This window comes from Ovis canadensis, chromosome 19 (assembly GCF_042477335.2).
Source record: "Ovis canadensis isolate MfBH-ARS-UI-01 breed Bighorn chromosome 19, ARS-UI_OviCan_v2, whole genome shotgun sequence".
Classification (NCBI taxonomy): domain Eukaryota; kingdom Metazoa; phylum Chordata; class Mammalia; order Artiodactyla; family Bovidae; genus Ovis; species Ovis canadensis.
Genome location: NC_091263.1, coordinates 65,384,136 through 65,410,550, shown reverse-complemented (window position 1 = coordinate 65,410,550; position 26,415 = coordinate 65,384,136). Strand labels below are relative to the sequence as shown.

Genomic DNA, 26,415 nt, shown 5'->3' with positions numbered 1-26,415 from the left:
TAAGACTCTGAGCTCCCAATGCAAGGGGGCCTGGGTTCAATCCCTAATCAGGGAACTAGATCCCACATGCAGCAACCAAGACCCAGAGCAGCCAAAATAAACGAATACAAATTAAAAATTTTTAAAAAAAAAAAAAGAAGGAGGGCGAAACCTCCGTAGGGGAACAAAGCATAACAATTACATTGGTGAGTCCTTCAAATTTTATAACCAACAAACTTCAGAGGAGACCAGCCAGCTTCCCAGAGGCCACAAGGATCCATAAATATATCCACATCTCTAAAATGCTCTTTTCTCTCCGAACACTTTCACTGTGTGATTTTAGTCTATCTGAAACCTCCTCTGTTTCTGCTGACTATTCTTCATGTGTCACCATGATTCCGGATATCAAGTTCTGCCTGCTCTGCCTATCACAGCTGGCCAGCTCAAGGACACTGTAACGACTGAATTCCTAGTTTCTCTTCCCTGCTCAATTTCTCTGTCACTGTAATACAACCATTATCACCACCACCATCGTTTCTTAAAAGAGGGTTGCTCAACCACATTCAGTGCAACGCCAAGCCCCAGTTTCTGTTTCCACACAATAATACCACCCAGGAATCTCTTCACTAATGGAAGTACTGTCCCTGTTACTAGATAATTTATTAAGAAAAACTAACTCAGACTTGCTAGAGTAAATCTTTTCAGTTAGGCTCTAGGCTAATCCGCCTCTTTCACTTCGAAACGCTGCTGCCACCAATTATTTTTAACATTTGCTACCAAAATAACCTGGGACTCTCAAACAATTGTTCAGCTACTGACCTTGACGTCTGTCGAACAGCTTACAAGTTACAGAGTATCTACTTCTTACCTACATCTCAAGCAACTGAAGGCGAGGGCACCAAATATCGCTAACTTGTTCTTAAAAATAAGAAGCCAGGGTCTGTGAGGTGTGGACGTCTTCGCCCAAAATCACAAAGTGAATCCTCAAAGGTAAAGGACTCTCCTCAACCGCAAGGTCCCTGGGAGTACTCCCCTTCTTTCCATCTCGTAGCCCCAGCCTCCGCCGGATACGCCCCCTCAGGCTTCAAGAAGGCCGGACGACCCTCAGCTCCACCCACGCTTTCATCCAGCGCTCCCTTCCCTAAGGGGCGGGAGTCCAGCCACTCTCTGAGAGTCACCAACATCTCCCCTGGCCAGCCTCTGGCCAAGCCGGGAAAGAGGGGCCGGGCCTGAGCACCCGAGCGCCGGCCTCTGGCCCAGTGGGGCAGAAAGGCGGGCCCGGCGCTCACCACTGCGCCCCTCGCTGGAGCGTGGTCCTCATCAAGGCCCCGAGCTCGGATTTCTGGGTCTCCGCATCCGGTCGCTCACGGTACTCTCCACCTTCCGCCATCTCGTCCGCCGCCCCAGCCCAGCCGGCCCGGACATCCGCTTCGCGCACAGCGTGCTGTGGACCGCGCCCACGCGCGCACGCACGCACGCACGTGCGCGCACGCAAGCCCCTCCTCGTGCGGCGGCCGGGGGCGCTGTCCCGCCCCTTGCTTTCCCCCACCCCCAACGGAGCACCACCCCGCCTCCTCCCGCGCATGCGCGGTGGAGCCGGGAGCGGGGCCGGAAGAGGAGGCGGGCGTCGGGAGAGGCAGTGTTCTTAGCCAGGCAGGCGTCTCGGAGCCGGCGCCGTCCGGCACACCTTTCTGAGTCCAGCCCGGCGATCTCGAGGAGTCAGACCACAGGCCCCGCGACCCCTCTGGTACCTCTTCTGGCCTGCGGGGTCAGCCTGGTCTTAAATCGACGCAGCGCCAGATGCGATAAGTCCTGAAACTAGATTTTCTTGTTTTCTACTCCAGCCATTCCGCTTTCAGCGGAGACCTCAGGCGAGCGTTTAGCTGCCCAGACGTGAGCTCCTGATCCCTGTCCGGCAGGCTCTGCGGGAATATTCGCAATCATCTCTTTCTGAACCCCAGAATCACCTGGCCCAGGCCGAATCCCACAAGCCCTCCAGTGAGCTAATTACTTTATCGGGCAGGCAAGCAGCCACAGGGGGGCGATAGCAATGGGGGTGGAAGGAGCGGTCAAAGTATATTCTCCACATCAGGTACCCAGGCTGCTGCTTTGTTGTTGCAACAAAGTACAATAGCCTGAACACCTTATGGCTCCCACTTGACCGTGCGTACAAGAAACACAGCCCTCCTTCTGGAGGGCTAGACTGTATGTGTCTAGCAGCTCCTGCTCTCAGAAAAATTAGACAAATATGACTCAGTACCTGCCCTTATCCAATGATCCCCATTTTTTTTTTTTAGTTCTACCAGTTTATTGCTACTAACCCATCACCCTCCACCCTCATACACACATGCTCAGTCATGTAACCCCATGGACTGCAGCCCGCCAGCCTCCTCTGTCCATGGACTTTTCCAGGCAAGAATACTGGAGTGGGTTGCCATTTCCTTCTCCAGATCCCTATTTTTTAATGCACCAGGGACTTATTTCGTGAAAGAACTTTTTTCTTGAGGTGGGGGGGGGGGTTGGGTGGTTTTGGGGAGGATTCAAGCGCATTACATTTCTTGTGCCCTTTATTATTTTTACACCAACTCCACCTCAGATGGTCAGACATTAGATCGCAGAGGATGAAGACCCCTGCTTTACCCAATCTAATAGAGGAGAGGAGCTATTCCATAAATAAGCCCAGCACCAAGTCAAGCAGTGTGTGATAAGCACCGTTAAAGGGTATAAATCAATGACTGTAGACCCCAAGCTGTGAAACAGAGCGTTTCACTTGAGAACCTTTTGAGTGTGATCTTGAAAGCATAGAAATGATGGTGCATGTTAAAGGAGAGTAGACTAAAGGGGTTAAAGGAAATTTCTGGAACAAGCAGGGAAAATCATAGAGTGAAGATTAGGCCAGTTGAGCTGGACACAGACTACTGAAAGGGCCTGAGATCTATGGCTAGAAGGGAGGCTGGTCCCATATATCCTGCATACACATATTGTAGGAGGTTTGAGAGCAGAGAGAAATAGCTGAGGGTACTTTACACAGAGGTACAGCCCACAGACCTACTAAGAACCCTTTGGAAAGATGTCCGAGGAAAGAGAGAAAAAAACAGGTGCAGAAGAGAGAACTGTCCTGGTGAAGTTGAGGTAGGTCATTTGAACAGATTTACCACTTTTTTTAGGTTGAGTTTTGGCTAATTGAAATTAATATATTAAGCACTATCTGCTAACAGAGGCCTCTTGGCAGCTGGGTAGATAGATAGTGGGGCAAGGTAATTTGGAATTAAAACTGCCTTGAGGGACTTCCTTTGTGGTCCCATGGTTAAGACTGAATTCCCAATGCAGGGGGACCAGGTTCAATCCCTAATCAGGGAACTACATGCCACATGCCACAACTAAGACCAGTAGCAGCCAAATAAATAATAATTTTAAAAAACACCTTGAATAACTACATAGCAGTTAATCCCATGTACATAGAGTTAGCATCAAATGATGATAATTCTGCATCTCGATCCTGACACCCCAAGTACCCTCCTGTGGAAGTTCTTTTAAATTGTTAAAATTGTTATTGAACCAGAACCACTGCTTTTAGTCCTATTTATGGAAAATGAAAGCTGGGTTAATGGGCATGACTGAACCTACATTACAGTGTCTGCTTCCCTCTTTTTTTAGCAGTTCCTCCTATACCATTTATGGCATGGGCCAGATTCTTAAGGAAGTAGGACAAGGCAGCACCAGTAGAAAGGGGGACAAAACCTAATTATAAAAATGAAAACTTTGGAAAATCTTTTTTGAGCCTGGATCTCTTCAACGCTATTCAATAGCAGTAAAAAAAAAAAAAAAAAAAAAAAGTACACTAATTATGAGTAGTTCCTAAAAATTTAAATTCGAATAACCAAGTGTAAGTTAAAATGCAGGGTATAAAGTGACACTTCATAATCAAGATCACCATTATTTCTAAAGTTTTCAAACTTACATAGTGAGTTTGATTATTACACGTTAAAAACACAACTGGAAGTCCTGAACATCTGCCTGCATGTTCCTGCTATTGTGGGAGTGACCCACGGATTTGGGATGAAAGGAGTTGAGTAATTCAAGTCAGGACACACCCTGGCCCCAGGACTGGATTCTCTGTTGGGCCGTTCCCCCTAGGGGAGGGGTATAGGCCTGGTAGGCCCCTCTGTTGGCCTGGTAACCAAACCTCAGAACTGAACAACTCACCCATTGCCATGGGACCTTGAAGCACAACAGGAAGGAAAGCAGGAAAGGGAACTGGAGGGAACAGGCCTGACTGACTGCCTGGTCACATACCCGCGATCTTGGATGGGGATGATCTAATTGAGGCTTTGTAATGTCTGGGTGTGTGAACTTTAAGCTTTATTTGGTTTCCAATCATAAAGTTCTTTCCTTAGCTGGTGCTGTGGCTTAATCTAAACCTACTCCCCAGTCACCCTTGATCCACACCTGCCTGGCAGTCACAGAGCACGTGTGACTGTATTCACAAATATTGAGCACCTTTTGATTAGAGGTGGCATCAGGAGAGAAATATTTTTTGTTTCCTCCTTGCCTGTGCTTTTTTAGCTTACCTGGGGACAGTGGAAAAGCAAAAGGCTCTAGAGATACATTTTAGAAGAGTTAAATGTCTTATTAGTGACACTATCACCTCTGTGGTAAAAGGGGTAGGTTTACTGGGGGAGGGTGACGTTTCCAGGGTGGCTCAGTGGTAAAGGATATGCCTGCCAGTACAGGAGATGTGGGAGACATGGGTTCCACCCCTGGGTTGGGAGGATCTCCTGGAAGAGGAAATGGTAACCCACTCCAGTATCCTTGCCTGGAAAATTCCATGGGCAGAGGAGCTTGGTGGGCTACAGTCCATGGGGGTCACAAATCGTTGGACACAACTGAGCAACTGAACACATACACCGAGGGAGGTAACAGAGGCAAAAAACTGAAGGAATCTCATGGAGAGTATGCGAGGTCATTTTTTCCCATGTTGGAGACTCATGCTGTTGCACAGATTACATTCTGGTTATGCCCCTGTCAATAGGCAGCCTTGATTGGGCAAGGAAGGTGTTGCACCCTGGGCCTGGGTATGGCAGTGCCTTCTCTTCCTGCTTGAATTCTGTTACCATCAACATCTGAACCTTAAAAAAGTATTTAGGTATTAATTGTGTGTGTTGTTTGCCCTTTGCACAGAGCAAATTCTCAGTAAGCATTTCTTGGGTGAATGAGTGAAAATTATCCATAAAAATAAAAAATAAAAATTGCAACTGAGAAAAAAAAAAAAAGGAATTATCCAGATAGTAGTCATTTTTCCTTTGAGTAATAATCTATTATGTACTCACAGCCCCTACCTTTCAGGGGTTCACAGCCAGCGTGGCTGGGGAAGATGTTTTCACGTGTAATTATAGTTCATTGTGTGATAAGAGAGCTGGCGGGGGGGGGGGGTGGGGGGGGGTGGGGAAGTGCTAGGGGAACATGGAGGGTGATGCTGTAGACACTTGCCTAGGAAGAAAAGAATGTAATATAAGCAACTGGTGTAGGAAACAAAGATACGTTTAATATCCCTCCTGGCCTCTGAGGATGCGTAGTGGGTCTGCCTAGAAATCTCAGGGGCCAGGGCTGCTTTATTTTTCATTAAAAAAATTTTTTTAGAGAGCTTAGGAATAGGCTATTTTATTTATTCTTTGAACCACACCTTGGGGCATGTTGGATCTTAATTCCCTGATCAGTGATGGATCGAACCTACACCACCTGCATTGGAACAACAGAGTCTTAACCACTAGAGACTGCTAGGGAAGTCCCAGACCAGGGCTTCTTTAGATTCATACACAGGTACACAGGCACAGTCACAAGCTGGGGACAGAGGCTGGGGCAACAGTTACGCAGGACTGTAGGACGCCATCCGAGGTGGGCTGCACATGTCCCTGGATACTGCCTGACTAGGCAGTTGGATTAAGTGAGCCTGTTCTTGGGTCTCCTGTCTTGGCCTTGCTGGCCACGGCTACCCTAGACCTGGGAGGGGTGCTGGGAATAGGATTTCTGTCTGCAGGATGAATGATGGCAAGGCTGCTGGACCTCGGCCCAGTACATCACTGTCATGTCCCGTCAGTTTCAATGCTTCTGGATGCAACTTACAGAATACCCACCAGTAAGTGACCCACCTAGCTGGTGATTTTGTTTTTGCTTTTTCACGTGACAGGTCTGGAGCTGAGCTCTTGGGAAGGTCAAAGCTGAAGGATGTCCGATCTCAAGTCGGCTTCCCTGTTACCCTCAGGGCCAGAGTCCATGAGCCCTCACTCCTCGGGCAAGAATCTCTCTCATCTGAGCTCCCACTTCCCAGTCCAGCAGTTCCCGATGCCCAGTAACTTGCTGACCAGTGCCAGCTGGGTTTTATTTACGTGCCGGCACAGGTGTGTCACACCTGTCACACCTCTATGAAAGTACACTCTTCCAGCCAATTTGGAGTACTCTGACCTGGATCCCTGTCCATTCTTTATAAATCCATGCCATGGATGGATTTATTTCTCCTGGGGAAATTGTTAGCCAGTGTTTTTCACTCAGTATTACCCTAAAGTTAAAACTTATGAGAGGGACTTCCCTGGTGGTCCAGTGGTTAAGACTCTGTGCTTCCAATTCAGGGGACACAGGTTGGATCCCTAATCTGGGAACTAAGATCCTGCATGCTGCAGGGTGCGCCCCCCCCCCCAAAAAAAATAAAATATGAGAAAAGATTGATCGGGCCAGGAATGCCTCTCTGAAAATAAACTTGTTTTAAGTGTTGTTCGTGGAACTCCATGGAGACGGAAGAAGGAAGTCATCTGATAAAGGGCTAATTGTGCAAGAAGGGCCTGACCAAATGGGTTGTATCAGATTTTGTTTTTTCAGCTTTGTTGAGGTATAGTTGACAAATAAATCTGTAAACTATTTACTGTGTACGTAATGATGCAATATGCACATAACATGATTTACCAGATTTAATGTTTAGAAAAAGTTTAGCCTTTCTAGAAGAGCGTCTGAAATGGAGGTTTCTGAACTGGTTGCGTAACAGCAGGGCCCAGCCCTTCTCAGAAGACCTGTGGACTCAGTTCTGCTGCCTGCTCCCAGATCAGGCAGTGTCCCAGAGGCGGTACTACCAAAGGCCAGGACCTCAGGCAGACTCGCTGGGATTCCTTCACTTTGACTTGTTAATTTGAGCTGCTGATTCACAATGGGGTGGAGTGGGTGCAGGTCCCAGCCAGTAGCAGTAGGGTGATGTGTGTTTTTGGGGAAGAGGTCTAGTTTATGCGAAGGAAGATGAACCCTTAACGGGGCTTTACTTTAGACTGAGTCTTCCTGAAAAAGAGAGAATTGGAAAAGAGAGTTAAAGGAGGCAGGCAACTTCCAAGTCTGAGGACGAGTAGTCACCAGCCAGTGTCAGCTACATGGGGATCTCAGAAGTTCCTTTCTCTTAGAGCTTGAGGCATAAACTAAAGAAGAAGAAAAAAGTGGGTGATGAAGGATGAGTCACTGGGCACCCAGACTCTCACCCTCTGGGGTGAGACAAGTCACTCACAGATGTCATCGAGTCTTGGTTCTAAGAGGGGCACAGATAGGGTGGGGTCTAAATGGGCAACAGAACTCGGCCTTTGGTCACCTCAGAGGGGACTCAGAATCTGAGGTGGAGGGGATTTCCCTGGCAATTTAGTGGTGAAGACTCTGTGTTTCCAATGGAACGCAGGTTCCATCCCAGGTTGGGCAACTAAGATCCCACACGCTGTGTGGAGCAGACAAAAAGTGGAAAAAAAAAGCTGAGTTAGAGAGGCCCTGAAGCCAGAGGGAGGTGGTAGGCCTGTTGATGATGGAGGGAGAGGGAGCCAGAACAGTTACTGCCCTTAATGAGCTAAGGGCAGACGGGGGGGGGGGGGGGGGGGGGGGGGGGGGGTGGGGAAACAGCAGCAAAGCTTTCTGCTTAGGGTTGGAAGAGTTCTTCAGAGTTGATTCCAACACAGCAGGGACTTGAGTCACCGATGTGACCATGAACACTGGGACCCCAGAGTCTCTGAACCACATTCTGGACTGATAGCAAAGTATTTGAGTGCTTGTCTATCCAAACAGAAGCTTCATTGCAGTGCTCACTTTGGAAGCACATATACTCCAGTTGCAATGATAAAAGATTAGCATGACCTTGCGCAAGGATGACATACAAATTCGAGAAGCGGTCTGTATTAAAAAAAAAAAAAATTGAAGAAGCAGCTTCACTGTGTACAGCCCTGCAGAGTCCCTTGTACAGTGATAGGAAGTGGCTGCAGATCTGTCTCAAGAGATTACTGACAGCAGGGACCACAGATGTAGGGGCTGAAACTGAGCCACACCTGGGAAATGGCAGCTGGCCTCCAAGATATGCCCGGCCCTGAGCCTGGCCTTGAAATTGCAACTGCTGGGCAGGGTCAGAGCAACCGTGTACTCTGACTACCTGAGCGGCAGCAACCAGTAAGCACAGCTTCAGAGCAGACGGAAGCACTGGGTAGACCTATGCAGAGATCTAGCAGTGTTCTGAGGAAAGTTATATCGCGTGAGCTGCCAACTGTGTAGACTTTTACGGTCCTAACACCTGGAGAAGCTGTTACCAAAAACAGGACTCGCTGCCTGATGGGCATAGAAGCCAATACTGCGGCACCTAACCTACTTCTTTTATGTGTCTGCACTGGATCTTGGTTGTGGCACATGGGATCCTTACTAGCACCTGGGTTCTAGTTCCCTGACCAGAGATCCAACACTGGCTCCCAAGTTGGGAGCTTGGAGTCTTAGCCACTGAAACACTAGGGAAGTCTCTGGCACCCAGAAGAGTTTTACTGGGAGGTGACCTTAACTGGGAGGTCAATGGGCAAGGACTCAGGAGGCAAGACTGTCAAATCTCTCTCCCTAATCCAAAATCACTGCAAATGATGACTGCAGCCATGAAAAGTTATGACCAACCTAGACAGCATATTAAAAAGCAGAGATATTACCTTGTCAACAAAGGTCCATCTAGTCAAAGCTATGGTTTTTCCAGTAGTCATGTATGGATATGAGAGTTGGATTATAAAGCTGGGTGCAGAATTGATGCTTTTAAACTGTATTAGAGAAGACTCTTGAGTCACTTGGACTGCAAGGAGATCCAACCAATCCATCCTAAAGGAAATCAGTCCTGAATATTCACTGGAAGGACTGATGCTGAGGCTGAAACTCCAATACTCTGGCCACCTGATGCAAAGAACTGACTCATTGGAAAAGACCCTGATGCTGGGAAAGATTGAAGGTGGAAGAGGAGGGGACGACAGAGGATGAGATGGTTGGATGGCATGACCAACTCGATGGATGAGTTTGAGTAAACTCTGGCAGTTGGTGATGGACAAGGAGTCCTGGCAATGCTGCAGTCCATGGGGTCGCAAAGAGTTGGACACGACTGAACTGAATTGAATCTGGAGTTTGATCAAACTTTACTGAGTTAGGGGAGGATGGGTTAGTGTGCGGAAGCACTAGTGTGGCAGGTTTTGATTGGAGGGCATTAGAACTTGGCCATTTAAGGTCAATGGACCTTCCTGGACAATGGACCTTTCACTTTTCAAAGTGTTCCAGTGTTCAGGTTATGGTTATGTCCAGGTTCTTTTGATTCTATGTCAGGGAGGAGGGGTGGAGGTGGAGAAACTTGATTCCAGGCATGACTAGAGGTTAAAATTTTTCTCCTCTGCACATGCTCTGGGCTGCATTTGTGGTTTCGTTCTGTTGTCTCTGAAGAACAACTCACTATCTTGGTATCAACAGAGGAGGGCCAGTTTGGGCTGGCTCTGCAGTTACAAGGCCACAAACTAAACAAATGTGAATGGGAGCCCAGGGTGTTATTTGTGAAGGTCATATTCAGAAAGGAGAAGCATAACTACTGGGAGGGGGTTAGGCGGTTTCAGCCCTTGACTCATCTTCCTCTTTTTTAAATAAAGACTTTCTTTTGTAACAAGGCCTCAGGATGGCCCTGCTGCATGTCCTGGCAGAAGAAGAAATGCTGGGAGAGGAGCCTGGATTCCCACAAAGGAAAGAGTGGATTCCACTGCAGACAAAGTGTTGGAATATTCATGTTTGGCTAGGTAAGGCCAGCCAAGAAATTGGGGCTTAAGCTCCCAGCCCTACGACAAGGAGATTAGGATGAAAGGTGTCCCCCGCTGACAATGACACAGGACACACACAGTTCTACTCACTTCTGGCACTTTTATTCATGAGGAGCTGTGGTCTGGGAAAGGGGAGGCTGGGATGGACAGGACCAGCACCCACCTCGGGATTTTCCTGGACATCAGGCATTCCTCCACGTAGGTTTAGAGGGAACACCTTCATGGGCAAAATCCCCGGAGAGCAGTGCTGACCGCCAAGCAGCAAGGGTGAGAGGGGCACCCTAGGCAGAGGCCCCCTGGGACAGCAGGGTTTCAATGTCAGGCTCGATGTCGATGGTCAGAAAGCGGCGGCTGTACCTGCGCACGGGCACACCGTCTGGGCCCACCAGGAACTTCTCGAAGTTCCAGGAGACGTCGTTGCGGCACACCGGGGACCACGTGATGAACTTAGGGTCGGTCATGAGAGCAGTGGCGTCGTCACTTGGCGTGGGCAGAGTCTCCCGAAGGAAGGCGAAGAGCGGATGCGCCTTCTCGCCATTCACCTCGCACTTTTCGAAGAGCATGAAATTGGGCTCGAACCCACCGCCTGGTCGGACGTACTTCAGGCAATTCAGGATCTCCTCGTTCTTGGCGTTTTCCTGCGAGAAGGGAGAGCAGCTGGGAACCAGGGATGCGAGGAGGAAGGGAAGCCTAACCGCAAACCTGGAGTTTTCCATGAGTCACCCGACTGTGACCTTTCTTGCGTAACTCCAGGGTGGATTTGAACCTCAGCCGGGAAAAGCGTCGGAGGGCTGCGAGCTGAAGGCCCGCCTCTCCGTGCCCTGGGGCCCGGCAGAGCACCAGCGGGCGCTCCTAACCCGGGTAGCACGCCCACCCCCGCTCCGCCCGGTTAGGCGCACCTGATGCCCAAACTGGTTGCACGGGAAGCCGAGTACGACCAGGCCCCGGGGTCCGAGGCGCCGCTGCAGGTCATTCATCTGGGTGTAGTCCCGCACCGTGGTGCCTCAGAGCGATGCTACGTTCTCAATGAGCAGCACCTTGCCCCGCAGGGAGGCCAGGTGGAAGGGCTCCCCGCCGGCCAGAGGACGCGCGGAGAAGGCGTACACCGTGCGCGGGGCCGCCGCCGCCAAGGCGGCCGCCGAGCGCTGAGCGGCGCACATGGTATGAGATCCAAGTCGAGAGCAGTGAGCTGGGGACTTGAAGAACAAGGAGGGGAACGGAAAGCGCCGGCTTTTAAAAGGCGGGCGACCGGGGGTCACGTGGTGCAGGCACTTTTCCGGCCGCGGCTCCTCCCTCTGGGTCCCGCCTCATCCGGCCTCCGGCCCCCAGCTGCGGGCCCACGGGGCGGGAGGGTGCGGCCGGGCCGGATGCGGACACCGCCCAGACCGTGAGGAGGCGCGGGCGCTTTTGGTCCGGCCCAGGGAGTGCAGCGGCGGCACTGCGGTAGTTGCCCGAATGATTCCCGCCCAGGGCCCAGACGGGTTCCGGATCCTTTCTCAGTGGTTCTTCAGGGATTGGACCTGGTCCCGGGAGGGTGACCAGCAACAGGAGCGTGTGCCGTCTGTGGCTGCACAGCCCACCCCGCCTGTGCCGTATCACTGCAGTTGGCGGCAGCTGCCAACGCAGTCCGGGAGCTTCTGAGGTTAAATTGGAGGCGGGTGGGCAGTGCTGCGGAGAAGGGGGCAGGCAGTCAGGGATGGACTGTAAAAGCCAGCTTTCTCATATCCTTGCATTCTGGCGCTGCCCTAGACTGTGCTCTCATCCTAACCTCCGGTTTCTAGCCTACTTTGGCACCTCCAGCGCAGCACTGCCTTTACACAGGGTTTCTGGGGTCACTGTTCAGGCCCTGTTCCAGACTCCTGGAGGGGAGCCCAAAAGCATGCAGGGCCAAGGAGACTCAAGTGGATTTCAGCCCATCATACCTACTCAACTTCATCTGGAGCTCAGGCTTGCCAGTAAAAGACACTGAGAATGGACAGGCAGTAAGAAGAGGAAAATGTCACACTCCTGAGATTTGTCTGGAAGAATGACTGCTTGGAATCCCTACTCCTCAGCAGGCTGTAATCCCTACTCCACCCCACTCTAAACTTGAACGTGACAAAATACTCATTTCCACCTCCTTGGCTGAAGTCAGGTTAGTGCTAGTTTTGGGGAGTGGATAGACAAGCTGGTACTTTGCCCCTGAAGGAAAGGTGAACTAGACAGAATTCATCCTCCCATTCCCAACCCTGGAGAGAGCAACACAAACACCAGGATACAGGAAGTTTAGAAAACTGCCTTTATTCTATTAGTAGTTGGAAAAATTAACTGGTACAGAAAAAAAGTTTAGTCAGCTGGAGAGGAGAGAGAAACTGAGCGCCGCCCAAGAGAACTGGTGGCTCCTCTGGGAGGGAACCTGGATACAGTGAGAAGAAAGAGCACTGTGAACTATAGAGCCAGACCCTGCAGTCCAGGTGAGACAGGTTATGCCACCTCCTGAGTGTCTAAGTGCCTCAGGCAGAAGACTGAATTTCTACTTACTTAGCCCAGCTCTGGGGGAAGGGGGTACTGGAACTTGTGGGGCCGAAATGGGGGGACATGGCCAACTTTTATCCGAGAAACTGACAAAACGGGAATTTAAAAAATGAATTTTCCATCTGACTTTATTTTCAAATACACTTTCTTTAAAAAAAAAAAAAACCAATACACTTTCTGTGAAGATGACAAATATCAGTATTAGGAAATCCAATTATACAAAAAATACTACATCTAGTCTGGGGTAGATATATTTATTTTTGGTAACATACATTAAGCGGCACTAATTACACAGTAACTATAAGGTAACTAACATGAAACCACAGAACTGTAACTTTACCACAGCTGCGTGGACTTGGGCCTTTCTGGCTGAGCACATTTTCAAAAAACTGGATAGCCACTCAGAGCTATGCCAATGAAATCTGTTAAAAGGAGTAAAGCTCTGAAGTGGTGACTCACCAGAGTACCTTGCAGCTGATAGATGACAGACAGGACATGTTAGTTATAAAGTAGTTACAGCTTAATTCACAAAAGTTACCAACAGTTTCTCTTTCTAGAAAGAAGCAAGAAGTTAAGAAATTCCTTGAATTAGCGCCTGGTGTGTCAGGTGGGAGTGCAGAGGAGGGCTGTTAAGAGCAGTGTCAGAAGGACCCTGGTGGGTCAGGTGGGTTGGACATCATTAATAATCATGGTTGGCTTCTAAATACTGGTAGCAAGATGACTTCTGATTTGTAATCTTAGGTAAATTATAGATAAATGAAAAAGGCCAGTAATCATACACTAAGATTAATAAACAGCACTTCAAAATTAACCGCATGAGGGCTGTGCTTGCAGCAGGGGTTTCACAAGACAAGGCACCCAGATTTTTTCTTCCCACGTCTGGCTTGCAGAGCAGCTCTCGTGGCCATTTCAAAAACCTCCCTCACTCCATCTTTGGTCTTTGCTGAACACTCCATGTACCCAAAAGCACCAATCCTGTTTGCCATATCTCTGCCTTCTTCGGGTTTTACTGGCTCCTAGCAAAGAGAAGAGAGTGCTTTTAGTTAACAGTGTTACATATAGTAAATAGGTATAGAGTATTTAAACTCTGCTAAAAGACTTCAGAAGCCAAGATGTCACCCCCATCACTTTAAAAAGGCTATTAGGGGCTCTCTGTTTGGACTCCCAGGTTGCCTGATCCTTCAGTTGCCACCAATTTATCTCTAGCTTCATGTATACGAAGGTAATAACTGGACAGGGAGATTCAGAGCCTGATAAAGCTCCTGCATCTGACACACTGACTACTGCTGTGATCCCTTCTCAGGGAGGCAATCTGCACAAGAGAGGTCCCATCTTACAGGATTAGGGAGCCTTAGGGACCCTCTGTGCAGGCCCCAGTCCATGAGGGACAGAGAAAGGCTTCTGGGACTCTCTCTGAAACAGCCTGGCCTATGCGGATTTCTGCCTCGTTCCCTCAATCTCCTATCATGGGTCCTGGGTCCCCAGTGCTACAGAAGACAGAGCCCCACCCCAGACCCACCTGCTTCATCTTGGCCAGCTCCCGCCTTGTGTGCTCGTCGTTTCGAAGATCCTTCTTGTTCCCAACCAGGATGATGGGCACGTTGGGACAGAAATGCTTGACTTCCGGAGTCCATTTTTCTGGGATGTTTTCTGAAAGCAGCAAAATGCACATAATTTGGGGATATATATAATTCTATCTTGAAGAATCTCCAGAAGCCCCAGTTAAATTGTGAAGACATGTTGGACATATAATGGAATTTCACTAGTTTCGAAACCATGAAAAAGGCAAAAGCTAACCCTCTTTCTCTTAAGCACAGAATCACCAGCTTTTCTCAGTCATACCAAGGAGCTCATCTCCTCTGGAGGTGGTGCCAGGTGAAGGCTACAGAGGAGCAAAGGATTCAGAACATGGGGTGGCTCCACAACGGTGCCCCCTGCCCCACCGGCCATCCACGTCACTGTTGGATGATTCTGACCACAGCTTACAGAAGGAGTCCCCATTCTGCACCTACAGCTAGCCCAAGGTTCACACACTTTCTCTACACCTTACTCCATGGGCCTTCAGGATGACCTACCCTTGGGTTACTGGAATTTCAAAGGGCTTCAGTGGCTTCTGAAAATGAATCATAACCAGTTGCAGCTTCTTGCCGAAGTAATTTAGATAAGGTGGCCTGGATTCAACCTCCCACACCCACCACCTTGAGCATCTCAGAGTCAGGGATGACGTTATAAAATGGAGAAAACTCTAAGACCTCACATAAGGTTATTCTGATTCAATGTGTACAGCATACTTCGTATGATCATTTAAATGGTACTAAACATAATTTGAGACTATGTTTTAGGCGTAAACTGTTCACTCTCTGACTTCAAGACGAAAAGGCAGGAGTTACAATATGGAAAGATGCCCTGCCTTCTGGCTAGAAGGTAGAGAAATTATATGAGTAAGGTCAGAAAACTCAATTCAATGCTCCACTCCTCAGCCCACAAGACAGATACTTTCCTCCTTTGCTATAGCAGCTTCAGTCAATCACTAATGTTACAACTTAAAACTCAAAGCCTTATTCTAGAACAAAGGGGTCCTTAAGAACTGCAGAGCAATAAAGACACAAGGGCCAGCATACCTGACACTGAAGCCCAACAGCCTCGGCACTCAATCTTGCTCTTGGCTCTGCACCCTGTGGTCAGTTTTCAGTGAAGCAGCAACAGTGATCACTTTAAAGAGTAGGTGAGATCACACACCTCTCCTGTGTTCAAACCATCCGAGAGTTCCCATCTCTCATGACCAAAGGAGAGGTCCACATCATTAACCACATGGCTCTGCAACCCTCGCTCTCTGTACAGCACACTGGACTCCTTCCTTCCGCCTGCGAGTCTTCTGTTGGCCTCCCTCACCTCTGCTCAGAGGTCTCCTTTTCAGTGAGGCTCCTGACCAGCAGCATGTGGTCATCTTCTAACACTCCATACTACCACAGCCTATCCATTTCCACCACCATGAATGTTATTTGTCATCTTTCCTGCTATCAGATTTAGGTTTTGGCTCTTCTAGAAGTCTCCATCTAGAATATAGTTTCTATAAGTAGGTGCTCAATAATTATTTGCTAAACATACAAAATTATTACTCTAGTAGTCTCCCCACTTCCAGAATCCAGGACATGTAAAATAAAATGAATTGCCTCTCTTATGTTCACTTTTCATGAATAATTTTAAAATTTAATTTTTTTACCTTTTAATTTAGTGATGGCAATCGCCTATAATTGCTCCTACCCTCAAAGTAATCTGATCATATCAGGACACATCATTTTACATAGATTTACAATGGAGTGCTTTGGATGTCCTCGTGAATTCCATTAAGCTAGAGAAAAGGAATTCTTACCTAGATCCAGAGTCTACTTTTATAAGTCAAGTTTTACTGGAACAGAGCCAAGCTCATTCATGGATATATTTTTTATTACTGCTTTTGTGCTACAACAGTATAGCTGAGTAGTTATGGCAAATTCAGGAAATGTAGCAGAGAACACACAGCTGACAAGCCTAAACTATTTACTATTTGGCTTTTTACACAGGATCAGCCAACAACAGGGCTGAAACCTGCACACCAACATTCTGATTGCTGATCAAACTTGTTATTCTACACCCAGACTCTGGGCCATGGTCTAATATCCAACCATACATAAAAAGCAAACTGCAACGTTTGGTTGACATTAGCTTTTCATTTTCTTGATATAAACTTTTGAGTTCCCAAGACACATTTTACTGGGGCAAACTACCAGTGCAATTCTCTGCTACTCCCTAGCCAAAATAAGAGAACTTTTAAAAGGCCCTTGGCAAAACTAAGGTAATTCAGGTCAGCAAAGGGGTCCTACCTACCTATGATACTCCTGCCAAGACCACCAGTGAAGGCACAGCATCAGCCCCACCCCACCCCCAGGTGTATCTGTACTCCAGAGAGGGAGCTCTATCTGTTTTCTACCTCTGCTTCCTGCCTATAACCTGCCCTCTGGGTGAGGGGATAACAAAAACAAGTCATAGTAAACAGACATAGTAAAAAGCCAAAGATCTCCTTGAGACCAGGAGATACAGTGTTCAAAAAAAAAAAAGACAGAATAAGAGTAATATTTTGCTCTGAAGGTATTCTTTTCCCTAAAGGATTACACCCTCGATGAGGCGGCAAAGGGTGCACAGTCCTCATTCTTACAGGATTTAGGCAAAGTTCATCATGTGTGTGTTTGAATGGAAGGTGTCCATTTTCTCTCTAAAGTTCAGCCTCAAGGGTCTTCCGAGAGTCCCACCAAAGGAAGCCAGATTAATTTGAAAACAAACTAAAACACAACTGTTGAACCAAGGTGAGACGACTGCAGGCAGTACCCACAGTCTCAGTCCTGGAACATCTCCATCTCAACTTGGTTCCTTGGGCTGCATGACACTAAGCAAACACTGTCATTTACGTGAGTACAAGGAGCACACACAAAGGGTCACTCCAACCCCAACCCCTCCGGAACAGCCCAGGCCACCAGCCAGCCCTCAATTGTCATTTGCATTAATAATGACAGTATCTTTGCCCCACCCACTGCCCTGTTAAAACAGAGCACCACAGCACCAAGCAATACGTTTTATCATGTTGAGTACAAACCAAAAGCAAGTTTTGTTTCAGGCCCCAGTGCTCTGTTTTGCAGAATAAGAGATCAGCATCATTCACACATTTCTTTTTTTCTTTGAAGGAAAGCAGCTTCTGTAACATGTGACCAACTGAGCTAGTGTAATGGCCAGGTTTAAGTCTCTCTCCACTAGCTAAGGGGCTTTATAAAAGGGCTAACACAGGGCTTTAAAAACACCACTAGGAATCAGCAAATCATCAGCCTAGATGTTGGGAGGCAGCAGGCTCAATATTAAGTACTGAAAAAAGATGTGGACACCCAAAAAAAAGCCTTCCGCAAATTTCAGTCCAGAAAATAGCTTTGGGGAATGCCCTGGAGATCCAGTGGTTAGGACTCCGTGCTTTCACTGCTAAGGGCACAGGTTCAATGCCCTGGTCAGAGCATGCTGCATGCCCAGCCCCCACCCCTGTCCCCTTTAAAAAAAAGAAAGGAGGGCAAAAAATAGCTTTCTATTTGGAACTCACCTACTTTACAAGATGAACATGGCAGTCAAGGGAGACCAAAGCTGAAAAGGGATTCAGGGCTCAGGGTCTACAGTCCTGAGACTCTAGGACTCTGGCCACCTATGATCTCCTTCTCTGAAAGTCATGTATGCTTTTCAGCCACCTGATGTCCAGAAAGGACCTGAGAAACCAAAAACTGACCACCACACAGGCAGTGAGAAACATCAGGCTGCAGGGCCACTCACCTAAACTATCAGGGCTGTCAATGGAGAAACACATCAGTATAACGTCGGTATCCGGGTAGGAGAGAGGCCTCAAGCGATCATAATCTTCCTGCCCAGCTGTGTCCCACAAAGCCAACTCTACCTATGACAGGAAAAAGGAACATAAGAGTGCAGGTTAAAAAAAAAAAGAGTGCAGGTTAATCCCACTACTTACTTTCAGAAGAAGTGAAACCACTGTACCTTCAAATGATAGACTGTCCACATAGTAAAATACAAAAATGGTCAGTTTTATTAGTGTCAAGTCAAAACTAATTTTGTAGCTTATAAGTACTTATAAGTATATAAATAACATTCTACAGAGGAAAGAAAGTGAATGAACCATAGACAACATCCCACCAGGTATACAAGGCAAGACAGGGACAAACCAGAACAAGTAACTTTCCTTAATACAGTCTCACTCAACCATTTCCTTACCTTGTCTCATCACTTTGCTCCAATGAGGAAACAAGACTGTATTTGAATTGATGGATAAGAAAAGACACCATCCTGGGTGTTGGGCAAGGTCTGAGCTGACAGGAAAGGACTATGGCTCTGCTTTTACTGCTCAAAAAAATGTCTCAATGAAAGCATCACATAGGCAGGGGCTATTCCTTTCACCTCGGGAACCTGTTCACCTTCCAGTGGGAGGAGGGCAGATACCTGGCCTTGGACAGGACTCCACCACCCCCATGCCTGTCAGGCACTGTACTCAGCCCAGTCACTTCTTACAGTCACAGTGGTTTTTAGCTCTTGTGGCCCAAAGAGTTCTCCCTCCAATGCCTCAAGTAGCCTTCTCCTCCTAACACCTTCAGAGTGTTTCATATTTCAGTATCTAAATATTATTCCTACCTTAAAGCTGATGGCTAATTATTTCTTCCACTTCAACCTCTGCCCCAGGATGTGTCACTCATAACTTCCACAAGTCCCACTGTGCCTCTGTCACGCACATTACCATCAGCTTGGTACAGGAACCCGTTAACACACTGATGCCCAACTCTCACAACTGGGGTGACCTCAGGATGCTTATTCTCTCACAAATCCCACTCCCCTGGCACCCCCACACCTCATGAGCATTCAGTCAGACAGAAGAGCTAACTGTCTCCTGATAAATGATTCCAGGGTGCCAGGCCTGTCTCACGTCAGGGCCTTTCCATTTTGGGCACACCTATTCCCTGGCCCATAACCACCTAGAATCCTGGATGGTTCCCTGGGCTCTGTGGGTGCATACTCTTATGAGAACTTTCGCACGAGGCGCCCTCTCTCACTCTGGGGTACTGACTTGCTCTGAGGTAGGTAGCTAGGATGTGATACCCTCTTCCAGATCAAGTACCCTTTTTTCAGGGTTCCTCTCCCTGGTTCAAGGGCTTTCATTTTGCCAGGGTCAGGCAGAGGAAGAAAGATATTCACTGATCATTCCTCAAGGTTTTTAAATCAAAATCCCTATATTTCTTAAGGGTAAGAAGATCCTGGTCATTCCAAGACCCCAAGGCAAAGATGATGCTTCCAAGAGGACAGAAGAGCCAATAGTACCCCTCAAACATGTACTGCCACAGATGCAAAGGACTTTCCCAACTGATGACTGCAGACACACAGCAACCAACAGCTGTCATTCTCTAAATAACAAGATAAACCCAGAATATACATTCAGTACGCCTTTTGAGAATGTGCTGTGAAAACACCAACCTAAACCTGTTTGTTTCCTTCAAGCCACTGGGTGGGTGGGTGGGTGGGTGTGTGTGTGGGTGTGTGGGTGTGTGTGTGTGTGTGTGTGTGTGTATCTAAATTGGGTGAGAGGTCTGGTATGTGACAGCAGGCCCGCCCTGTCTCTACATAAAACCAATCTTCCTATGAAGCCGACAGAAACCTGTACCCAAGCATCCACTCAGATACTGACTGAAAGTTGAATTGCCAACACTGATGGGCTACCTGCAGGGTATAGGACCCAGACAAAGTTCTCTTCGGCACGAATTCATTGTGGTTTTCTTCATCCATTCGTGACCAGAAGGGTGCCATGGGGTCCCTAATGGTCTGAGAGCATCCACTGTGGCCGACATGGCTACTGGGTACGCTATAATAGGGAGTGTTGAGTATGTTCTTGTTCAGTCCAATTTGTCAAGTGCCTTGGTGCTTCCAAATGCCTTCAGTCACTTCACAGACCCTTCTGTCAACGGTCAAATGGCTTAAACCACTTTACAAATCAAAGTGGCTCCAAGATTAGACAGCTTACTCACGGTCATAGAAGTATCAAGGCACCCTGTAATGATGAACCCTAGAATTCGAAGCAGCTGGCCTAATGTGCTTTCCACACACAGTCCCACAAAATGAGGTTAGGTAGTACTGGGACAGAAAGGGACAGCAGGAAAGCAAGAACAGGAGAAAGAAGAAAGGAGACAGAATTGTGGAAGCCAATAAATTAGGTGCTAGCACCGTGAGACATGTGACTGAATGCCTAAGAGGACTGAGTGTGTTGGAAAACAGCCCGTTGTTCTACTTTTCTTTTCAGCTAACCCATTTGCAATGAGAATTTCATTTCTCTTCAAAAGATGGACAGGAATCTGGATATTATTTTGACAACAAAAGGGAGGAGAGAGAGAGAGACAATTCTAAATTTAGCAGTTTTGCTCCAGTCTTGCTGGTGGGCTTTCAGGGCAGACACTGCCAGTGACAAATAACTGAAGCAAATGCAGCAGCCTGTTTATGTTAAAATCAAAAGACCTTAAAAAAAAAAAAAACCCAAACCTAAATGTGAGCATGTTGTTTAAATGTCACACTGTTGGTGGTACAGAGCCGTACAACCCTTTGAGAAGCATAATCAATAAGAACACAATGACCTAGTAATCTCAAACTTCAGCACTTAATGAAATACTATGACAGAAAAAAAAAGCCCATCCATACAAAGGTTCATTTTAGTACTAACCATTCGGCAATAAACTAAATTTCAAATATAAATAAAGCTGGAAAGAACAAATATTCTAAGGCTTCCCCATGTGAAATACGCATGAATGTGGACATAATCTAGATGATAATTTAAAACGAATAAAATTGAACTAAGCAAGAGAGTTCCAGGAAAATATCAACTTCTGCTTTATTGACTATGCCAAAGCCTTTGACTGTATGGATCAAAAAAAACTGGAAAAATTTTAAAGAGATGGGAATACCAGACCACCCGACCTGCCTGCTGAGAAATCTGTATGCAAGTCAGGAAGCAACAGTTAGAACTGGACCTGGAACAACAGACTGGTTCCAAAAAGGGAAAGGAGTACGTCAAGGCTGTATATTGTCACCCTGCTTATTTAACTTATATGCAGAGTACATCATGAGAAACGCTGGGCTGGAAGAAGAACAAGCTGGAATCAAGATTGCCAGGGAAAATATCAATAACCTCAGATATGCAGATGATACCACCTCACGGCAGAAAGTGAAGAACTAATGAGCCTCATCATGAAAGTGAAAGAGGAGAGTGAAAAAACTGCCTTAAAGCTCAACACTCAGAAAACTAAAATCATGGCATCCAGTCCCATCACTTCATGGCAAACAGATGGGGAAGCAATGGAAACAGCGAAGAGACTTTCTTTTGGGGGGCTCCAAAATCACTGCAGATGGCAACGACAGCCATGAAATTAAAAGACACTTGCTCCTTGGAAGAAAAGCTATGACCAACCTAGACAGCATATTAAAAACCAACAAAGGTCTGTCTGTCTAGTCAAAGCTATGGTTTTTCCAGTAGTCATGTATGGATGTTGAGAGTTGGACTATAAAGAAAGCTGAGAGCCAAAGAATTGATGCTTTTGAACTGTGATGTTGGAGAAGACTCTTCAGAGTCCCTTGGACTGCAAGGAGATCCAATCTGTCCATCCTAAAGGAAATCAGTCCTGAATATTCATTGGGAGGACTGATGCTAAAGCTGAAACTCCAATACTTTGGCCACCTGATGTGAAGAACTGACTCATTTGAAAAGACCCTGATTCTGGGAGGGACTGAAGGCTGCAGAAAGGGACGAGAGAGGATGAGATGGTTGAATGGCATCACCAACTCAATGGAAATGAGTTTGAGTAAACTCTGGGAGTTGGTGATGGACAGGGAAGCCTGGTGTGCTGCAGTCCACAGGGTCGCAAATAGTCGGACACAACTGAGCGACTGAACTGAAAAGGCGAGAAGAGAACAGATTTCTCATTTTAACTTTCTGTTATTGTTATGTACTAAAGAGACAAAGAGACCTAATTCTCTCAAGGCTCTATGAATAGCCTAAGATAAAAAACAGTAGCAGTTATTCTGAAAAGTCTACTCACCTGCTTTCCATCCACTTCAATATCTGCCACATAGTTCTCAAACACCGTAGGGACATACACCTCTGGGAACTGGTCCTTGCTAAAGACAATGAGCAAGCAAGTCTTGCCACAGGCTCCATCTCCAACAATCACCAGTTTCTTCCGGATGGCAGCCATTGCTGAAACAAGACAAAAGTGTTGTCTAAATGCACAAGAATCCATGATAGCTTTAATCTATAGCACATACTTTCTGCCCACAGGGCACAAGCCTCTATTAGCACACTAAAAATATAAGATAAAATGCTAGTAACACCTTTCCATCAAAAAGTCATACCAAAACCCCATAACTAACATTATACTTGATGGTGAAAATATTGAAAGTTTTCCCTTAAGAACAGGAACAAAACAAAGTCCACTCTTGCCACTTCTAAGGAGCTTCTGGCAATTAGGCAGAAGACAACATAAAAGACATCCAGACTGGAAAAGAAGTAAAATTATAAAAAGCTATTAGAACTAACAAATTCAGCAAGATTACAGGATACAAGATTAACATATAAAATCAACTGTATTTCTATACCCTAGTAATGAACAAACTGAAACTGAAATTAAGAAAGCAATTTCACTTACAACAGCATCAATAAGAATAAAACATGAATAAATAACAAAAAGCATGAAACATACTCTGAACACTTTAAATGGGAAGACATTCATGTTTAAGGACTAAAGGGCAATCCTGTTAAATGGCAATATCCTCCAAATCAATCTACAGACTCAACTCAATCCCTATCAAAATCTCAGCCAGCTTCTTTGCAGAAACTGACAACTGATCAGAAAATGCACATGGAAATTCAATGGACTCAGAACAGCCAAAGCAATTTTGAAAATGAAGAGCAAAGTTAAAGGACTCACACTTCCTGATGTCAAAACTATAAAGGTACAGTAATCAAGGCAGTACTTCACTGTTACAAAGATATAAACAATTCCCTGGTGGCTCAGACAGTAAAGAGCACCTGCAATGCAGGAGACCGGGGTTCGATCCCTGGGACGGAAGATCCTCTGGCGGAGGGAATGACTACCCACTCCAGTATTCCTGCCTGAAGAATTCCATGGATGGAGGAGCCTGGCAGGCTAGAGTCCATGGGATCCCAAAGAGACAAGACTGAGCGACTAACACTTTCATAGATCAATAGAGTGGATCTGAGAATCCAGAAATAAGCCCTCCCATTTAGGGTCAAGTAAATTTTCAAAGAGGATGCCAAGACAATCCAATGGAGAAAAAACAGCCTTTTCAACAAATGGCGCTGAGACAACTGAACAGATAACATGCAAAAGAAGGAAGTTAGAACACTACCTCCCATCACATACAAAATTAACTATGGATTACAGACCCAAATTAAGAGCTAAAACTACAAGATATTTTTTTAAATGCAGTAAAATACACAGAAAACTTGCCATTTAAACAATTTGTAAGCAAATACTTTAGTGGCATTACATATATTCAACACTGTTATACAATTATCACCATCATCCATTTCTAGAACTTTTTTCACCTTCTAAAACTGAAATTCTATATTCATTAAACAATTATCGCCCCATCTCCCCTACTTCCACTGTTGGCAACCAACATTCCACTTTCTACCTCTATGAATCTTACTGCTCTAACTACCTCATGTGAGTGGAATCATACAGTATTTGTGACTGGTTTACTGCACTCAGCATTATAGTGGTTTCCTCTCTTTGTAGCATGTATCAGAATTTCCTTTCTTTTTAGACTGAATAATACTCCACTGTATGTACTGATATATACCACATCTTATTTATCCATCTATCTGCAGACAGACACTTGGGTTGCTTCCATCTTTTGGTTAAAAAATACATTTCTCACAATCTATTGTGAACAGTGTATTCACAAATATATCTATTACCAAGAAACAAAGAAGAAAGATAAATTGGATGTCATAAAAAATTTCAAAGCTTTTGTGGTTCAAGAGATAGCATCAAGAAAATGAGAAGATAATCCACAGAATAGGAGAAAATGATATGGGACCCATATCCAGAATATATAAACAACTCCTACAACTGAATAACAAAAAAGCAGCTTAGGTTGGTGGTCTGACTTAGGTTGGTTAGATTGACTTGGGATCTCTCGTGCAGTCAAGGTTGATGTGGACCCACAATATGTAAAGAACTCCTACAACTCAATAATAACTAGACAGACGATCTGATTTAAAACTGGGCAAAGGATCTGACTATATCTATGACCCAGCAATTCTACTCATAACTCCAATAGAAATAAAAACATGTCCATACAAAAAATTTACATCAGTGTTCACAGAAGCATTATTCATCACCATCAAAAAGTAGAAACAAACCAAACATCTAACAACTGATGAATGGACAAAATGTGATTTATCTACACAATGGAATATTATTCAACAATGAAGTGGGGGGGATACTAATGCATGCTACCACATGGATGAACCCTGAAAACATTACAATTTGTGAAAGAAGCTAGTTACAAAGAAACACATGTTGTGTCATTCCATTTATACGAAATGTCCAGAACGGGCAAATGCAGAGATAGTAGACGTGTGACTTCCAGAGGAAGGGAGCTAGAGGAGGGAGGAATAGGGAATGACTATCAAAAGAATAGTGAGGCTTTTTATAGGGTGATGAATTTTTTCCAAAATGATTCTCAGATGGTTGCATAACTCAAATATTCTATATACAACTGAATTGTAAACTTTTAATGGGTGAATTATAATGTGTGTGGATATTTACCAAAGCTGTTACCAAAAAAAAGGGAAAAGCATGAAGACTCCCTACTTCCACTTGTCACAGCCTAGAGGTCAACCCAAACTCGCATGATTACCTCTTAGAACAGCACTCCAATGTTTAATTGTGCACTTTGCTGCCCAGCTAAAAGACATTTCTTAGTTTCCCTTAGACTAGATATAGCCATGTACAAACTTCTAGCCCCTGAGATGTAATCAGCAGTATTCTGTGGGACTTCCAGAAAATCTTCCTTAAAGTTGGAAGTCCCTGCCCTTCTTCATCTCCTTCCTCCTTCATGCTGCTTAAAGCTGGAGTCACGGCTGCCTTCTAAACGGCCATCCCAGAATATGAGTGCCACACCCTGGAGTTGAAGGAATAAGGATGGAAGGCACCTAGATCCCAGATATCTTGGGAGCCACCATCTCAGCCCAAGACTGCCTACTTCCATACTTCTTTTATGTGAATGAAAAATAACTGTCTTGTTTAAGGTAGTATTTTTCAGGTCCCCATTACCTACAGTCAGACTAATCCTCAACAATACATTCACTGACAAAACCATACTGTCTCAAGGGAACATTTCTCAAACTGGAGTGGGTGACACAATCCATTGGGGTACATCAGAAACTTTTTTTTTAGTCTGGAAAATGTAGGAAATTTAGCTTTAAAATTTAATGCACATAAACTCATAAGGTTCTGTAATGGGAAGGGCTGACGCTGCTGTCACTCATTTGTAAGTTCTGAGAACATTCGCGGTATAGTGCAGTGAACATGTGGCTGGCTAAGAATATACATATATATTATGAAGTTTTAACCAACTCACAATATTATCTAGTAATAGTTAAAGACTTATTTTCTGCGAAAAAGCAAAAGAAGGATTAAGGATAATACTCCTAATGAAAGCACAATAACCAGCATATACATAAAAGGGAAATGTGCTCAATACAATTCTTTAAAACATAGGACCACACAATGAAAACAGTACTGTATAGAGACTAGCCCTTTAAACTGTAACTCAGCACTTCTCACACCCATTCAGCTCCTATAATTTTTGTTTTTGATACCTACTTGATTCACTTGTGTTTTGTCTTCCAACCAGACTGCAAATCACCTCAGACCAAAGAAAATATCTTCTGTTTTTTTACAGCCCTATGTGGCTCCATACTTTATTGGACATGTAGTAGAATTTAAGCAAGTGAATGGGTACAAAGCAAGTGGAAATGTATACCTTTTCTTTGAAACAGACCAGAGAGAGGAAGGTTAGTAGAGGAAAGCATGGACGTGGGGAGGTTCCTTGTTTTAACATAGGGACCCTGCACTTTATGGTACACTGAAGAAAGGAGCCAATAGACAGGAGACATGAAGGGGGTGTGGGATACACGTTGCTGCTGCTGCTGCTGCTGCTAAGTTGC

The 26,415-nt window shown here is 45.8% G+C and overlaps 3 protein-coding genes, 1 long non-coding RNA gene and 1 other non-coding gene across 8 annotated transcripts in view; 2 read left to right on the top strand and 3 right to left on the bottom strand.

Moving 5' to 3' along the window:
• USP4 (ubiquitin specific peptidase 4) overlaps nt 1-1,967 on the bottom strand; it is a 39,919-nt gene extending 37,952 nt beyond the window's left edge. The window contains exon 1 of one of the 2 annotated variants that reach the window (XM_069562360.1): nt 1,269-1,967. In XM_069562360.1, the coding sequence (XP_069418461.1) occupies nt 1,269-1,564 (296 nt within the window). In that variant the 5' untranslated portion in view covers nt 1,565-1,967. The remainder of the gene's footprint in view (nt 1-1,268) is intronic. The other variant, XM_069562361.1, reaches the window with a different exon arrangement.
• Nucleotides 1,569-6,891, top strand: LOC138424878 (uncharacterized). Its single transcript, XR_011250992.1, has 3 exons — nt 1,569-1,726; nt 1,824-1,977; nt 6,167-6,891. It is a non-coding gene; the product is annotated as an uncharacterized lncRNA (long non-coding RNA).
• Nucleotides 6,892-8,074: 1,183 nt separating this feature from the next.
• On the top strand, nt 8,075-8,176 carry LOC138424952 (U6 spliceosomal RNA). Its single transcript, XR_011251045.1, has one exon. It is a non-coding gene; the product is annotated as a U6 spliceosomal RNA (small nuclear RNA).
• Nucleotides 8,177-10,168: 1,992 nt separating this feature from the next.
• On the bottom strand, nt 10,169-12,257 carry GPX1 (glutathione peroxidase 1). The gene is made up of 2 exons (XM_069562373.1): nt 10,988-12,257; nt 10,169-10,726 (listed from the first exon to the last, which is right to left on the bottom strand). The coding sequence occupies exons 1-2, from the start codon at nt 11,246-11,248 to the stop codon at nt 10,370-10,372; spliced, it is 618 nt and encodes a 205-aa protein (XP_069418474.1). The 5' UTR covers nt 11,249-12,257; the 3' UTR covers nt 10,169-10,369.
• Nucleotides 12,258-12,352: 95 nt separating this feature from the next.
• RHOA (ras homolog family member A) overlaps nt 12,353-26,415 on the bottom strand; it is a 50,657-nt gene continuing 36,594 nt past the window's right edge. Inside the window, exons 3-6 of one of the 3 annotated variants that reach the window (XM_069562374.1) lie at nt 22,253-22,410; nt 17,946-18,066; nt 14,122-14,252; nt 12,353-13,618 (exon numbers count right to left, since the gene is read on the bottom strand). In XM_069562374.1, coding sequence (XP_069418475.1) covers nt 13,445-13,618; nt 14,122-14,252; nt 17,946-18,066; nt 22,253-22,408 — 582 coding nt within the window. In that variant the 5' untranslated portion in view covers nt 22,409-22,410 and the 3' untranslated portion in view covers nt 12,353-13,444. Of the gene's footprint in view, nt 13,619-14,121; nt 14,253-17,945; nt 18,067-22,252; nt 22,434-26,415 lie in introns of all 3 variants that reach the window. The other 2 variants (XM_069562375.1, XM_069562376.1) reach the window with 2 other exon arrangements.